Source organism: Colletotrichum fioriniae (genome assembly GCF_027942845.1).
Source record: "Colletotrichum fioriniae strain IMI 355084 chromosome Unknown scaffold_16, whole genome shotgun sequence".
Taxonomy (NCBI): domain Eukaryota; kingdom Fungi; phylum Ascomycota; class Sordariomycetes; order Glomerellales; family Glomerellaceae; genus Colletotrichum; species Colletotrichum fioriniae.
Window position 1 is genome coordinate 10,230 of NW_027076852.1, and position 16,346 is coordinate 26,575.

General features: G+C 52.4%; 5 protein-coding genes across 5 annotated transcripts; 3 read left to right on the plus strand and 2 right to left on the minus strand.

The window, feature by feature from the left end:
- Positions 1–2,301: 2,301 nt before the first annotated feature.
- Positions 2,302–5,721, minus strand: N0V96_010878 (uncharacterized protein; the record flags this gene model as incomplete). Its single annotated transcript, XM_053195829.2, has 6 exons — positions 2,302–2,610; positions 2,672–2,917; positions 2,970–5,035; positions 5,093–5,285; positions 5,342–5,580; positions 5,640–5,721. 6 exons carry the CDS (start codon positions 5,719–5,721, stop codon positions 2,302–2,304), a joined length of 3,135 nt encoding a protein of 1,044 aa, XP_053046864.2.
- Positions 5,722–8,020: 2,299 nt separating this feature from the next.
- On the plus strand, positions 8,021–9,886 carry N0V96_010879 (uncharacterized protein; the record flags this gene model as incomplete). The annotated part of the gene is made up of 3 exons (XM_065759092.1): positions 8,021–8,048; positions 8,110–8,124; positions 8,211–9,886. 3 exons carry the CDS (start codon positions 8,021–8,023, stop codon positions 9,884–9,886), a joined length of 1,719 nt encoding a protein of 572 aa, XP_065612190.1.
- Positions 9,887–11,695: 1,809 nt separating this feature from the next.
- Positions 11,696–12,232, plus strand: N0V96_010880 (uncharacterized protein; the record flags this gene model as incomplete). Its single annotated transcript, XM_053195827.1, has 1 exon — positions 11,696–12,232. The coding sequence occupies one exon, from the start codon at positions 11,696–11,698 to the stop codon at positions 12,230–12,232; it is 537 nt and encodes a 178-aa protein (XP_053046862.1).
- A 671-nt stretch (positions 12,233–12,903) lies between these two features.
- Positions 12,904–13,723, plus strand: N0V96_010881 (uncharacterized protein; the record flags this gene model as incomplete). The annotated part of the gene is made up of 2 exons (XM_053195826.1): positions 12,904–13,104; positions 13,271–13,723. The coding sequence occupies 2 exons, from the start codon at positions 12,904–12,906 to the stop codon at positions 13,721–13,723; spliced, it is 654 nt and encodes a 217-aa protein (XP_053046861.1).
- A 144-nt stretch (positions 13,724–13,867) lies between these two features.
- Positions 13,868–15,406, minus strand: N0V96_010882 (uncharacterized protein; the record flags this gene model as incomplete). Its single annotated transcript, XM_065759093.1, has 2 exons — positions 13,868–14,922; positions 15,028–15,406. 2 exons carry the CDS (start codon positions 15,404–15,406, stop codon positions 13,868–13,870), a joined length of 1,434 nt encoding a protein of 477 aa, XP_065612191.1.
- Between the last annotated feature and the right edge of the window lie 940 nt (positions 15,407–16,346).

The window sequence follows — 16,346 nt, forward strand, 5'->3', positions numbered from 1 at the left end:
GGTGAATGATTGTGGGGTTTGGCCTAGAAGTGAATGTGTGAATCTGACGTGAGTTTGCGGAAAATGCGTCTGGTGGGAAATGAATGGAACACGGGAGTGTCAAAGAGAGTGTACACCCGTCGCAGATGGGCAAAAGAAAGTGGAAGAGCAACCAGCGCAAATGGGAACAGAAGTGAAGTTGTTGGAGAGAAGGGCCAAAAGGAGGTAGACGTTGTCAGAGGAGGTGTGACAACCATTATATGTCTTGCCTACAGCAAGAACCCATGGCTATGCAAGACCCAAATCGGGACAGACGGCTGCGAAGTACCATGGCTACCCCCAGTTTCCAGCCCCATTCGGAGGGGGTCAGCAAAATGCATCTGATGTTGTACGGAGTAGATCCGCACTGATCCGGCCAAGATTGTGGGAATTGTCGGGACCCGGCAGCGTGGATATAGTGATGTAGGTTGGTATCATCGCCTGACGATGGAAAGATGAGCCACCGCCATTGACGCCCTTGAGCGAATAGGGGAATGTTCAATGGTAAAACGAGTCATTCGGATAGAAGAGCGAGGTCCGTCGGGTGACGTCCGCTCGGAGGGCCATCCCGGAGCACGATCCAGACCCGGCCGAGCTAGGCAAGCAGTGCCGGTGCTACGGCCCGGGATTAAGTGCCTTCTACGATATGACAGGTTGGGCGATGCGCTTGCAACACATGGCCCCCTGGGAAGAACGTGGGTCTGCGAGGCTGACCCTCACCTGGCTAGGGGTGTCTAGACTTTTTCCAGTCTAATTCTTTTCTCGTCCTCTTCCATCCGTAAGGTCTTCGATGGTCCACGCGCTCGAGTGGATATCGCGGTTGGTTGCTGTACCCCAGATATATTAAAACGACAGGGTTGCTTGGCTATGCGAAACAGAAAAAAAGCGAACGCCGTCCGAAGTTAATAAACGCAACCAAACATCACTGGCCAACGTCAGGGCCGCGAGTGGGGGTTCCATCGTCCGAGGTCCAAGAATGATCCAAAAGCTGTCCTCGACTCCTCTTATCCAATTGGACTGCGGCTGTTACAAAGAGATGATAGAAGAAAGGGGGATATGGGGGGAAAACACTTACCCACCTCCGGCATCCCGCTGCCCAAATCAAGGATTCTCTCGTAGTCTCACTGTCGCTCTTTTGGTCTTGATTCTTCCCCTCACAGAGAAGCACCGACACATTTCAAGGGAGAGACCGGGAAAATGGTTGGAAATGGACTTGTCTTCGTAGGAGTGGATGCCATGGGCCGCGCGCATGATTTGACCAGCTCAGCCCAACAGCGCGGGCCGCTCATTTGCAAAGCCGCCGGCTGTCAAGTTGTTCCAAGACTGTTAAACCTGTCAACCGCCAGGCGCGCTGGGGCCACCGCCTTTGTGTCTCCTTAATTTCCGATGCTACGTGCTGCATGCGTCGGCCCCTCACTGCTGACCCTCCCAGGCGGATCTGCTGGGTGCCACGAACGGATATATCCAGAAACTGGGATTTCCAGCTACCTGGCCCAATGATCCAATCTGGCCCCAGCAGATCTAAAGTCTTGGCTTCCATGCAAAGTCTTGATGTTCTCTCTCTTTCCGCACGAACAACGAAAGACAATAGGACTGCACCTCCTCACTAGACATAGCAAGAACACCACCGATATCACCGACAGGTTCGGTGCCGAATTAGAATTCAGGACATTCTGAAGCCTCAATAAAAATTCACGAGTAGTTCAAAACCGCGCGGCAATTGTCTCGGCGTTGGCAGTCGCTCTCCTCCCTTCCGTAGTCGCATGCGTAGGGATACTTGTTCACGGATAAGACAACGAGACTCTCTACTACCTAAGATACGCCTAATTCCAATGATAACCCTGATAAGCCTGCCAAAATATGTGTCTTACCGCCTGCTCACTGCGACTGCACTGTCAAGGGATGATGTGCCCACTGGCGATTCCATACTATTCTTCCGTGCTGGCGAAACAGAGAATGCCATTAATAACTGGCCTTCGCCAATCCCCTTTCAATTCCCAGGGCTATGCAGGGGTGCCAGGTGGAGATGCCGATACTTGTGACGCTGGTCCACGGATACTCTCCGAGAAGGGTCGGCCTCAGCTGAAGCAGCCCGATTTTTTCACAGCAATGGGAAATTCATTCCATTCAACAAAAATTCAATGTTGCTGACTGATTCGTGTAGACAGAAGCCCGATTGGAAAATTCTATTCCATTCTCCACGGTCGGCAAGCTATCCGTCGCCGAGTCATATCATGGGACGCAGATCTATAGTACCGGTAGAGTATCCGTAGACGACGCAACTCATTCATCGTCCCACATCACCTTCATGGTAACTGGGAACGGCCAAATCTGACCCCAATCCTCCTTCAAGTACACAAAGAAACCACCAGGCCTTGGCACTTTCTTTAATAGTCCCTGGGGCCCCGGCACGCGCCTGACATTTGTCCTCCGGAAGAGCGCTCTGAACATCTCTGTAAGAGCAACCTGGCTTGCGTCGCGCCCCAGGCAAGAGTGCGGGCCAAGGCCGTAATGGATGTATGAATCGATAGGCCTCCGCGGGTTAACCTCCTCTGGATGAGGGAAGTGGTTCGCATCCTTCGCGGCGGATACCTGCAAGTCATGGCGGTCAGGAGAAGTCACAAAAGTCGGGATGGGCGGTACGAATACTCACAAAACTGACAAATATCTTATCTCCCCTTCTCACAGGCACTTCTCGACCACCATCCTCCACAATGACATCGTCTTGGACCGCCTCACGGTAAGAACCGAACGTGCCAGCAAGTCGAATGCCCTCCATGGCGTAGCCAAGCAACACAGCATCAGACTCCTTAGTAGAGGGTGCCTTTGCAACGGCATGGATTTGATCGAGGTGTTTCGACCCTGGAGGTGAGAGATAGTAATCAACCGCTTGAGCGAACTAGGTATGGATTAGCACAGTAGCATGAAGAGTTCACGAATGGATCACATACAACTTGAGCCTGATTTGGCACCATCGCTCCCGATGTAGGCAGAATCTGGCTCCAAGCGATATCGTAAGTGCTCAGACCGGCCTTATCGAGACCTTTGATCATGTTGGTTCCGTACAATGCGAGAGGGTCTTGCTTGTCTGCTGAGCCAGTGAAGATCCCACGAAGTCCAGTCTTCGTAGTGATCTTGACGTTCGTCTCGATAAGCTTGCCCAGCGACTGCGCTGCCTCCTTCGCGGCTTGGCGAAGAGGAAAAGACTTGGCTGGGTCGATGTCAAAGAAGATGCAGACAAAGATGACTGCCAAGATCTGGTACATCTCCTGTTCAGTGAAGACGCCTTTGGGATTCTTGTGTGTCTTCAGAGGGAGATTGAACACTCTGGCGGCGAAATGAACGTGAGCGATGTTGCCTACGTCCCGAATGATGTCAACGTGTGTTTGACCAGCAAGCTTGTATGACTTCTCGCGAAGTAGTTGTTCCGTAATCTCGGCATAAAACTTCTTGACATGAGAACTCCAGTCGTCTTGGTAGAGTTGAGCACTCATGCACTTCTTCTGGCCCGTGTGGAAGTCAGTGTCTCCGGAAAGCATGAAGCGGCTTCCGCCCTTGCCCATCAAGAAGGACAGCCCCTCATCCCACGTCACTTTGAACCGACTTTGGCTGTCCAAGACGTACTTGACACCCCCAAAGGATGTGATGTTGGTTCTTGTTGGAATGGGTTTGGGGCGTTCAAAATCAAACTGATTGACTCTTCCCAGGTCCGTGAGAATTTGGTGGTTTTCCGGCGGAATGACCATGGGATAATGGGCATAAACAGAATTGCCCTTGAAATGGTCGGGGAAAGCTTTGAGGAACAGCTTATAGAAAACACACCCATGGTTGACGTTCAAGTCATATTCGACCTCCTTGTAACCCCATTGAGTCAGGTGTCGGGGGTTGTAATCCGTGGTGTAGTACCTGTCGCCGCGAACCAGACAGACAGCGTCTGAGAGAACGACACGAGAGATGGTGTATGTGGGGGCAATGCCAACACCAGGTGTCAGGGGTGTCTTTGCCTCCTCAGCCACGAGGCCAGGGTACAGTTCAACGTAGTCTGGGTGTTGGTAGAGGTTCCTTAGTTGATCCGCGACAGCGGGGTCCGAGTTGATGTCTTCAAAACGTTCATGGGGTTTGAGGCCAAAGTGCTTGCGGAACTCGTTCAGACCAGCGACATTCCACTTGCGTCCTTGTAAGATGCCCATGATCTCGACAGGCCGCATAACCTGGGGGACGTTTCGAGCTCCAAACGCTCCAGCACAGTCTTCAATCGCAGAGCTGATGCAGTCTACAAGGTCGTCATCGTCGAACTTTCCATCCTCGTCCCTTTCGTACTCCGCAAAAGTACGCATGCCAGGGTCATCTGGGATAGACTTCTCGAACTGCCCAAAAACGCAGGCCATTTCCTGGGGGGACATCTGGCCCTTGTTGCCTAGGAGCTTGCCGTAGAACTTCTGGATCCACTTGTCATCCTTGTCTGAGATACACGAATGCCATCGGTAGCAAAGGTTGAACTCAGCGGAGTTGACGTTTCCAGTACCTGCCTCCGCCCCATCGGGTGTGCCGGCATCGATGCCAGCCTCCTGTCGGGGGTCGAGTGTCCAAGTCGTGTTGGTACGGTTGAGATTGACAATGTTTCGTACGTAGTCGACCAATGTGATGTTGATATAGAGGCCAGATGTCACAAGTCTCGCAGTCTGGAACAAGTCTTCGTCGTACTTCTTCAGAGCCGCAGCTGTCTTCTCCTCGTTGAGATCTTTGCTTGGCGGTGTGAATCTTCCTCCCTCGTTGATAGCAGCCAAATTCTCCGCCACATGGTTATGGAATCGGTTGAACATGATCAAGAGGACACAGACTCCGGGTGGCATTCCGATCAGACGCTTGTCAGCGAAACTATCGGCCTTGAGCTTGCCATCTTTGAAGGTTCTGATTGAATTTTGCATCTCCTGGTTGCTTCCATACAATGGCGAGAGATCAAGATACGCAGACGTTTTGGACTTCGTCATGTCTTTGAAGTCCGTCCAGAAGAGGTCTACCATTCGTCAGAACACTTGCGTCCTCAGAGTCTTCACAAGGAAAGTCTACTAACCATGAATAATAATGGTTGCCCAATACCAAAGAATACTCGAAACGTTGTTGGGGTGTTTCTTGTAGCTCGTGCGCCCCATCACGGCATCGAAGATCAAGCCCGGGTCCGGCATAGCGCCCAGGGTGACGATACGAGGCTTGACAGATCTGGCATATGGTCCTCCGGCAGCTCCTAGTCTGGGGAGCATTGGATTCTATGGATTTTCCCCGTTAGATTGTGTGAATAGGAGTTCAGTGCCAGTCGACTAACATTGTAAGATCCATCAGCCTGACGGTATTTGTATTCGTCGCCCATGTAAAGCATCGGAGGATGGTCAAGTGACCCCCAGAGCTCCTCAATGAAAGTGTTTGTCAGTTGCTCTCGTAGGCGAGAGTTGTGTGGGAGCTTGGCAACAATCTGAATCGTCCGTTCCATGATCATAGTCTTGTCATCTTGAATCTTCTCCCTCTTGATCTTGGATTTGATGATCTGAACGAGTGTCTTGAGATCTTCTCTCGCCGTCAGTATCTGGTCAAACTTTACGTCGATGGCAAGACTCTTCACACACCTGCGGCCTGTAGGGCCTTCAGATTCTGGACCATGGTAGGCCGAGCAAGTTCTGAGGGGTAGGTCCCGTCGCCGTTCTGCATGGGCAATGGTCGCTTGGACGCCCGGCGTATATCCGAGAACCCTTTTTTCTTGACATCATGGGAACCATACTTAGGGTCTGCTCGACTTGGGGTAGGGTGAGGATTCTTCATGCTGGTATCAGTAGTGGAGGGCTTGTATGTATCGGCGCCTGCACTTGAATTACTTCCGTTCCTATAAGTCTTCATTTTGCGGCAGCTTGTGAAGAGCAATTGTTGAGGAGAGGCAACCACAATCGAGAAAATCTTTCCGTAAGGGAACCAAGGAAACCACACCCAATTATTATACCTTACATCTCTACCATGCAGAGTGCGACTGCTCACACTGCCATCTCATACTGGATGCTCGAGCCAATTGGCATTGTTACTTTCTCAGCACCTTGCTGGGTAAGAATGAATTATGAGCACAAATACCAGGTGTAATAGATACCCTGCGATTATGTCGAACAGTCTCAGATAATGTCTAAGACTATGTTCCACTTGAGCGGCCCCGGGTTGGTAGCGTTACACCTACGGTAGATCAGTGAAATAAGCAGCTGCAACCGTCCGCAAAAGCTCCGTTCGTCAGACTTTAATACTAGAATACCAGGGTGCAATCAGCGTTAGAGAAAGTGATTGACCTGGCTGCTGCCCATTCCCTTACGGCATCTTCCGATACACTAGTTTAGTATCGTGAGACGCGCCTTCGGGAACCGCTGTGCCGCTACGTGGGCAATCCTTCAACGAAAGCGGGGTGGGGAAACTTATCGGGTGTGATGTTGTACAACGTTCACGATGATCCGGGTCCGACCTCTATTTCTCATTTCAGGAAGATACCGGTGTTTGGATGCTTTGTAGTAGCTGCCTGAGCCACTCCAATTTACATGTCACTTGAGATCGTTTCACGTGTGCTCAACCAGACATGCATGGTGTTCGTATATGCTGTACTACAGGCATTGTGATTTCGAATTATGCTGGCATGCAAGCATTGCAGCCGGTTGCTCCTTCGAGGGAGCATCGTTGGACGGATCGGTATGTTAGTGGCGTGCTGGCTACCTACTAGGGATGTTATCTTGAGTTCCTTGGCGCAAAATAATGGTGGGAAACTGAACTTAAAAAGAGATTTACGAACGATCGGCCTTGTCTCAGAACTCACTTACTTGCAGATCAGGCAATAGTTGTTATGCGTCATCAATATCGAGTCGATCCTATCCTTAGATACGTTACCTACTTAAATGGACTGTCTTGACTGTCTTACACGGGATGCCAGAGCAGTTTGTGAGACTTGGCGCACTCATGTCTCGCGCCTTACCGCATACCCACATGTTTCCTCAGGGATTGGGCAGCACGTAGGCATGTGCAATTGAGCAACGGGGCGTATAAGCAGGTCTCGGAATAACCATGTCCGAAACAAGGGCGCAATTCGTGATCTTACTTTCCGTTTCTGGTGTCATATCTCGAGGATTGCCAAGCTCGAAACATTTCTCCCTTCCTATCCATATATGGAAATCGGCTATGTCTCCCTCTGCTCCAAGAACCCCCCCTTTGGCACGCCTGGAGTGCTTGTCCGAGCTTGCCGTACTTTGATATTATCTTTTCTCTTTTGAGCACGAGTGTTAGACCTGTCTCAAGCTGGTCTCATGAGGCGGAAGCTGGGTGACCCTTGGAGACTGCAACCGATGCCGGATCTGGTCAGTTGAATTTTCTTGCTGATTCGCCGACTTGCGAGGTTGAGAAATTTTGACAAAAGTAGGGCTTCTAACATGCCATACCCGTCTACTAATTCGGTATGCTGTCTAGCAGTGTGAGTGAAACAGAGTTCCAAGTTCGGCTTGGTGACGCAGATCAAGTCCGAATCATCTGTTTGAACTTCACGATGGCCCTTAGTCAGAAACAGACAGATTTCCTGGGTGAACAACACCGTTCCATCAATACGTGACGGGCTGCAAAATGTCTCAATCTTAGTCGTCGTGCCAAGTCTTCTGTGGCAAAGATGATTGTATATGACATCTGATATTCGCCAACACTAAGGACAACTTTGATCCAACACCTACCAGAAACATTAGACTCTCGATACGTTTTGGACATAGCCTCCCTTGATCTTGCGTTTTTTTCCTTTCCCTATCTCAAAATGCAGGCTTACTTGCGCGATCCCTCGAGGAACAGTCGACATCAACCAAACACGAGTGACCAATGTGCCAGCGGAACTTGTAGAGGAGGCCCGCACGGCGGTGGCCGTAGAAAGTTGATCCTATGTTTCGACGGTACCGGTAACAAGTTTCGTGGAGATGACAGCGACAGCAATATTCTCAAAATTTTCCGCATGCTCGACAGCAATGCGGATGATCAATGTGAGATTTTAGCATTATTCGTACAATCGTTTCGGGATAACAAGGCTGACACCGGTCATAGACCACTACTATCAGCGTGAGTGCTGCCACCTTTGTATTTGTACTTCATGTGACTGAGAATATGCATTCCTACAGCCGGCATAGGGACATATGTTGTTTCAGAAAATTTAACGCATAGTGGTGTCAGAGCCAAATGCAAGTCCTGGTACCAGATGGCCAAGGACTCTGCAGTCGGCTCGTCATTTGACCAGCACGTTGTAGGCGGATACAGATTCTTGATGAGATACTACTCACCGGGAGACGATATTTATATGTTTGGCTTCTCTCGAGGTGCTTATGTTGCTAGGTTCCTGGCTGAGATGTTGGACTTTGTCGGTCTTCTTGCCCATGGCAACGAGGAAATGGTCGCCTTCGCGTGGAGCTCATTTTCCCAATGGCAATGCAGAAGAACAAACTCAACACCGGAGGGCAAAGAAGACAGAGAGAAGATGTATCAGTTTCTCAAAGGCTTCAGGGAAACATTCTCGCGACCGATAAGACGAATCCGCTTTTTGGGATTGTTCGACACCGTGAACAGCGTGCCGCGCTTCGAAACGGCATGGATGCAGCGCAGCAAGTTTCCGTACACTGCGCGAAGCTCTGCTAAAGTCATCAGGCATGCTGTCAGTATTGATGAACGACGCGCGAAATTTCGCCAGGATCTCATTTACCAAGAGCCCAAGAGGTCTCGGAGAAGAAATGCAGCCAAGCGGTTAATAGAACACCACCACCCCCTGAACGAAAAAGTGCAGGAGTTCCAAGAAAAGTATCGTCCAGGTCGGCGATCAACACTTGCACCTGACGATGCCGTGGCGAAAGAAGACCGTGGTAGGCGCCGAGTACACCTACAAGAGGAAGATGCAGACCATCCGGCTCCTTTCCGTAGTCGTTCCAGGTCCAGATCTCGGGCAACCGAACGGACAGGCAACGCGTATACGGATCACGATGCCTCGTCCATCAACTCCAAGCCACCCATGGAAGACCTCACCTACGACTCGGATGACGACGAGGCCGACCAGGATGTCGATGAGGTGTGGTTCTCCGGAGGGCATGGCGATATAGGCGGAGGATGGGACGCCGTTCCTGGCCAAAAGAATGCCAGTCACATACCCCTTGTGTGGATGGTGAGAGAAGCCATGCGAGCAGGATTGACATTTGATCTCGATCAGCTCGAGTACCTGGGTTGTGTTGAATCAGTAGCCGGAGCAGACACGCGAACTGCAAGACAATCGTCATCTCCCATGCCGAACGAGGCGATCGCAGTCCCGGAGATTCATGTCGATGCGCCTTCCCCCACTATCGACTTCCAGCCCGCATCGCCCACCGCTTCCGCTACAGAAAACGCGACAAACTCGGACACATTAACGCACACCTGCACAGCCTTGCCGTTCAACGTGATGATGCAGACGGCCCACGAAGCCAAGATACACGACTCGCTTGACTTCAGGTGTGGCATGCATCGTGCCAGCGTCTTTATGTGGCGAGTGATGGAGTATCTCCCCTTCAGAAGACTCGACCTTAGGCCAGACGGCAGTTGGAAACCCATCAGATGGCCACTTCCGAGGGGAGAAGTCCGGGATGTTCCCGACAAAGTCAGAATCCATGGAAGCGTGATACGACGAATGGAGCGCGATGAGAAGTATAGACCTGGCAACTTGATTGTGGGTGGAGGTGGCAGAGGTTGTCGAGTTGCGCCGAAGGAGTACGGAATGGGGCACTGGAAGTGCGTCAAAGGCAGCGGCGATATTATTGACGAAATTTGGGAACGGGAGTGGGAGACTGAGCAAAAGCATCACTGAAAATTGTAGTTATGTATGTCAAGGTTAAAGCTGGGATCTCCAAAAGAGAAGAAAAAGAAAGAGGGAAATATACGATGAATCAATGCTTGTAGCGCCCCATAGTCTTGATTGGCAATATCATTCAGTCCAAGAGCGACCTTGTTGCAATGAGATCGACTAAGGTGCTCGACCTCAGGGCGTTGAGCACATCGGCGAAGTGCCTCAAGCCCTGGCGAGGGGCGAACTGAGGCGTGATAGAGAGATAATGAAGTGAACTAGATGACTGATCTTTTCTTTGCAAAACTTGTCGTAACGATTTGGCAGGATTGCGGAGAAAAACACAGCACACCTTTTGGTTTGTGTTCCTGGCTTCGTTTGGGCCGGGCCGGGCCGGACGTGGCGGGGTAGAGTTAGCCCGCTTGGAATGCTTGCGCGAGACCTTTTCGACACTGATTAGCAAGCAAGGCAAGCCGACTCGGTCGGGTTCGAAATGTGTTCAACGTTATTCTGCTTAGCAACCGGCCGTCTGTCTCCTGCTGAACTTGGATCTGACTGCTGGTCCAAGGTTGTCATGTTGCTGCCGGGAATAGGCTCCCTTTAGAGTTCCCGTTGCTCCACACAGGCACACTCACATACACACAAATGCACATGGTTTTTGTGCTGGCTTTACAAGTCTTGAGTGCTTCTTTTTGATAAGCACGCCATAGCATAGCTTCATGACGAATGTCCAATCCATCTCCTTATTTGCAGAGTGCGAGGTGTCTTCGTCCATTTAAGCTTCTGGGGCCGCTGTCTGCATCCCAGTCCCGATTGGTTCTTGTCTCATATAACATTAGATCTGCCATCTGAGGCTCGTGAAGTATTTGTATGTCCCATGTCTTGAAGTGTACCTCTATATCGGTTTATTCATTCCTTTGCTGAACATATCTAGTCGACTAGAATCCTTTCACCTTGATGGATTCTGTCCTAGCAGACTGCAGCCGTTTGGATTTCTAAGCATCGACTCTCAGTGCCACTAAGACTAAGGATCTGCAACAGCTCGGATGCAACTAGCCCCGAGGCACATGCACAAGGACTGGCTCTCCTACCCGGTCCCCGCAGCCCGCTGCCGCGACTCGGGGTTCGTACTGCAGAGGGTGGGTGAGGGAAGCCTGAACGAGTGAGACGAGGAAGAGGCATTTGTCAGCGGGGGCTCCGTTTCTGGGCCCCGCCGCCCATCCTGCTCTGTTCGCTATGGCATTTCTCTGACCCGAGTTCCGAAGCAAGCTGGCAACCCTCGGCCTGGGTATCCGTACAGAGACCGGCCTTGTAAGCTGTTCACCACTCACGATGGGGGGCCTGGTCATCGGCTAACTTTACCTACCAAGTGGGAGACCAAGAAGCAGCCCCGGCATGGGCCGCGCGAGTGCTCACGCATAACGAAAGGGGCCGCAAATGGGCCAGAGTTTCAAGAGCATTATACGAGGGCTGCAGAGTGAGATCGGTATGTGAGCATGACGGTTGCTGTGTTGCGTTCCCCAGTACTACAACACTCCAACCCGCCCCGGCGCATTAGTCAAGCAGACCCGCTCGTCGAACTGGACAGAAACGCCCGATCACCAGCTACCTGCACCAGGTCAGGGGCTTTGGATCAGCTCCAAACGCTTCCTGCTTCCACCGCTCTTTCGTGGGACTGCTTTCTGCTGTCAAGTGAATGGCGGCAGAGGACATATAAAGCTTCTAGGCCCTCACCGACCCAACAACATTCTTGCAAGCCTCTTGAAGCACCACAACAACAACCCTTCCCATCAATCGTCAACATCAACATTCACCCCACCAACAACCGCAAACATGGCCTACACTCTGTACGACGCGTCCGTCCCCCTCCTCCTTGCGGGTCTCAACTCGCTCCTGAACATCATCACCAAAGCCGAGGAGTACGCCAAGGAAAAGTCTATTGACTCCAAGGAGATTCTCGACTGGAAGTTGGCGGATGACATGCTGCCCTTCAGCTTCCAGTTCTTTGTCGCGGCCGACTGCGCCATCAAGATTGTCGCCCGCGTCCAGGGCACCGAGCCCGAGGCCCTGGGCAGGGAGTTTGCCAGCCTCGACGACCTGCGCCAGCGCGTCGAGCACACCATTACCGTTGTCAAGGCCGCCGACCCCAAGACATTCGAGGCTCGCACCGATGCCCTCGTGCCCCTTGGACTCGGATTCGGCAAGGGCGAGGTGCAGATCAAGGCTCGCGACTACCTCGTCGCCTACGGAATGCCCAACTTCTTCTTCCACATTTCCACGGCCTACGGCATCCTCCGCGCCAAGGGCGTTCAGATCGGCAAGAGCGACTACCTCACCCCCTTTGCGGCTCCTATCACACAGCAACAGTAAGGCGCAATGGTGTCCCACTCGATGAGTTTGAAGCGCTGGACGTCAGGAGGATCCAGCGATAGATGAAGCGAGAGAAACATGTTGAATTGTCACGAGATGGCGTGCAAAGGACTCTGGAATCGGGCAGGTCATGGATATACAAAAAGTTGATGAATTGAACGAGCTTAATGACTATTCTTGACACTTTGATACGTCACATGGGTAATCATTATCTGATGACTTTGATGACCTTGAGCTGCATCAATCGACCTTTGATACAATGGATTGAATGAGCCCCTCAATTCCATGGCGAAGGACATGTGTGTTGATTAGGTAATGTGTCCATTGACCAATTGGAATTCCCAATCCGAGCTTGCCAGTGCCCCGCCCCCACCATCGCTCGTCTCGTCGCGGGGCTGCAATCTTTTTCGACCCCTCCACGACGCGACCGGCTCTCATCTTCTCGCTCACTCATCTGGTGTCTTTTTTCACCTTACCCAGGCCTCACTTATACCGCCAGTCTCTCTCACTCTCACTCTCACTGACACCCTCACTCTCTTTCATATACCTGCCATCTCATCTCGTTCCGACACCTTGTATATGTGTCCTCCACCGCCGTCAACTCACATCACCGATTGCTGTGACACAACCTCATCATCTTTCGGATTTCCGTAACACCTGGCACCGTAGGTATGGCAGAACTAAGCGAGGCTGAGGCTCTGGCCACCCCCGAGTTTTGGAATCAGCGTTATACCAAGTCGGATGGCTCGCATCCGACCCACGAATGGTTCCGCACATTCAAAGCCCTCGAGCCGTTCTTTGAGAAGCATCTCTTTTCCCAGCATCGCCCCGACACCTCCCCACGTATAATGCACCTCGGATCCGGGGATAGTGTATGTACCATGTGCCCATCGCCTCCAAATTCACTTTATCTTCTCGCCTTGTTTGTCACTTCCTCACTTTTCACCCTGGCTGCCACCTTTGCTTCATCTTTATCACTCATCACTCACACACGTCTGACCTCTGGCCCAAATCCACCACTCACCATTTCCACCATAGACCATCCCCGCCGACCTCTCGGCACGCGGTTACGAGAACCAGCTCTGCCTAGACTTCTCCACTGTCGTCGTCGACCTCATGAGACAACGACACGCCGACGTCGCTAGCATAGAGTGGAAATGGGCCGACGTTCGCGATATGCCCGATGCCGCGCCGACTGCCTCTGTCGACGTCGCTTTTGATAAGGGTACCCTCGACGCCATGATCCACGGGAGTCCGTGGTCGCCTCCAGACGACGTTCGTGAGAACACGGCCAAGTACCTCGGCGAGGTCCACCGTGCCCTCAAGGACGACGGGGTGTTTCTGTACATCACCTACAGACAGCCTCACTTCATGCGGCCGCTGCTAAATGCTGACAATCTTTGGGACATGGACATGGATGTCCTCTCTGGCGGGGAGAGTGCGTTTGACTACTATGGTTTCGTACTGAGCAAGAAGAAGAACGACATATAGGTAGGTCCAGAGAAAAGACATTAAACATGATTTTGTGTGCGGCGATTCAAGTGATAGGCCAAACATATATGCTCACTTCTTCTCATTAGCTTTATACTTCAGCCAGGACCTCCACCAAATCAGATACCCCTTTTCGTTAGGTTTTCAAACCCCCAGGACTTTGTTCGCCCTGTGGATCAGATCCCTCTCTCCATGGCCATCTCCAGCGCATACCAACTTTTCTAATCCCATCGCCCGCCTCGCCTCCACCCCCTGGATGGCGTCCTCTCCAGGCCTCCCAACGTGCTCGCTTTCCCCCTTTCCGCCGGGGAAATCCGGCCCTGGCAGCCCTTCAAGAAACGCCTCCCTCTGCCTCGCCAAGTACCCGACATTCAGATCCGTCGCCGGACACACAGGGATGTACATAACACTCGAGTCGCCCTGTCCCTGGTGGACCTTGTCGACGGCGTGGATCTGGTCCGCGTGCCAAACGACAAAGTCGCCAGGCTTGATGCGCGGAATATGAACCATTGTGCCGTCAAGCTCCAGATGCGGGTGCAATGCCTCACTGAGCTCCTGTCCGTGTCCCGGCGTCGCTCCTTGTAGCTCGCTACTCATCGCCTCGCCGCCCGTAAACGCCCAGTTCTCCTCTCGCAAGAACTCTTCCCCTCCTCCCGCGATGCCCCCGCTGCCACTCGCAGAGAGTTCCTTGCGTGGTTGGAAGTACGGTCGGAGGAGAAAGTAGGCGGTCGAGAGCTGTACTAGCGGGTTCACTAACAAGGTCCCCTCCCTCGGCCCACACGAGCTCAGGCTCAGCCAGCCCTGGAACATGCGAAACATGCTGCATGCACCGGCACCGTTGTACAAGTCTTGGACGGCCTCGACGCGAGCGCTGACGTCCCACGGGTCGTAATTCTCCCACTCGCCTCGGAAGACGGCATCGTAGGTCCCGGCCTTGCCATACCCTTCGCGTTCCCATCTCTCCACGGATCCGCCGTCAATGTGTGGGCCGAGGGCGAACGTTGCGTCACCGGGCTGGCGGATGCGAAGGCGGTCGGCGTAGGTTAGAGGCTGCAGAGAGATGGCGGCCGAGGGGGACTTGTTCCAGAGGGAGCCCATGAGGGTCGACTGAACTTTGAGCATATTGGGATGCGAGCGGGCTTTAAGTTGCGGGTGAGACCAGTAGAGCTCGTAGACTTGGGGATTGTCTGCAGGGAAAGCTTTTTTATGAAGAGTTAGTCAGTTCCGGGTTCATTTGCAGAAAAGTAAATGAGAGGTGAAGGAGAAGAGAGGTAATAGCTGTATGCATATCGTAGATAGCTTACCTTTTGTGGACGGGTTCTTCCTGACATATTCCTCAACCTCCTCTTTGTATCCTCTAGCCTCCTTCTCATCAACGACACCACGAACGACAGCGGCGCCACGCTTGCGAATATCGCCCTTCAACCTCTCAATATCGCCCTCCAAGTCCTTGAACTCAACGCTCGGGATGATGGCGGGTCCCTTTTCCCGGATGACTTGGTTTTCCTCCCGCAAAGCATGCAGAAGCCGGGGCCAGGACGCAACGACGGCGTCCTCGTGACCCGCGATGAGGTCCTCCTTGAGCACACGGAAACGGTCCGGCAGTGCTTCATGGGCGGTGCCCGATAGAGAGACGAAGACGGAGGAGATGTCGCCTTCCTTTTTTGGCGCTGCGGCGCCCATCATGACAGTTCGGCATTGTGATGATGGGATGCGGAGAAGGGCGTGTGACCGACCCCGAGACAGGCTGTGAAGACGGAACATTTTTGGTGGTCTGTTGATGATGTGGATGTAGTGCCTTCTTCAAGACGAGTCTCGAAATAGGGTCTTGGTAGAGAGTCTCACGTAATGAATTTGTCCAGCTTGAGAGAGGAAGTAAAATAATGGAAAACGGGAAGTACTCTCATTTTACAACATGGCCAAATATGCTATTCGTCGAATATTGACCCCGTCAACCTCGCCGATGATGATGCATTCGAGAATCATCCACAAAAGCAGGTCCGATTGGCCTCTTATACCATAGGAGAAGGCCCAATGCCAACACCCACTTCGTGACATCGCCCTCGACGTGGTCGGCCTTCTAAAGTTGGCAATGCCGCAAGACCAGTCCGAGGAACCTAGAGAGAAAGACCGAGTATCTTGCTTACGTTCCCACCCGAAGATCACACCCCGGATCCCCCACGTTCATGGCGGACATCCATAACGAGCAAGATCATTGCGGAGCCCCGCTCTGCCCCGCTCCAGTCGGTCTTGTGGTGCATAATGACATGCATCGTCCCGTTGTGCTCTCTGCGCGTGAGAGAGTTCGAAATCGCAGCCAGTAGGCATTCGTCAATTACGGGACGACTGCTTGAGCTAAGATGGGTGGCCAGACTCGCGCGAAAGTGACGGCGGAGGGAACCCCGCAGACAGTGCGGGACAGTGCGGGACAGAGTCGGGAGAGCCCCACGGGAACGGAAAGTCCGAAGCCGCAGTCCCGCCACACGCAAGAAGCCAAATACCATGTCTATAGGTACACTAGGTTGAAAAAACGAAGGCCAAACATTGACCCCTTTAAACTACTCATCGAAGCACAAGAGAGGTGTTATGTAATGCCGTGTTGTTCCTGGGAGGCAAGGCTGAC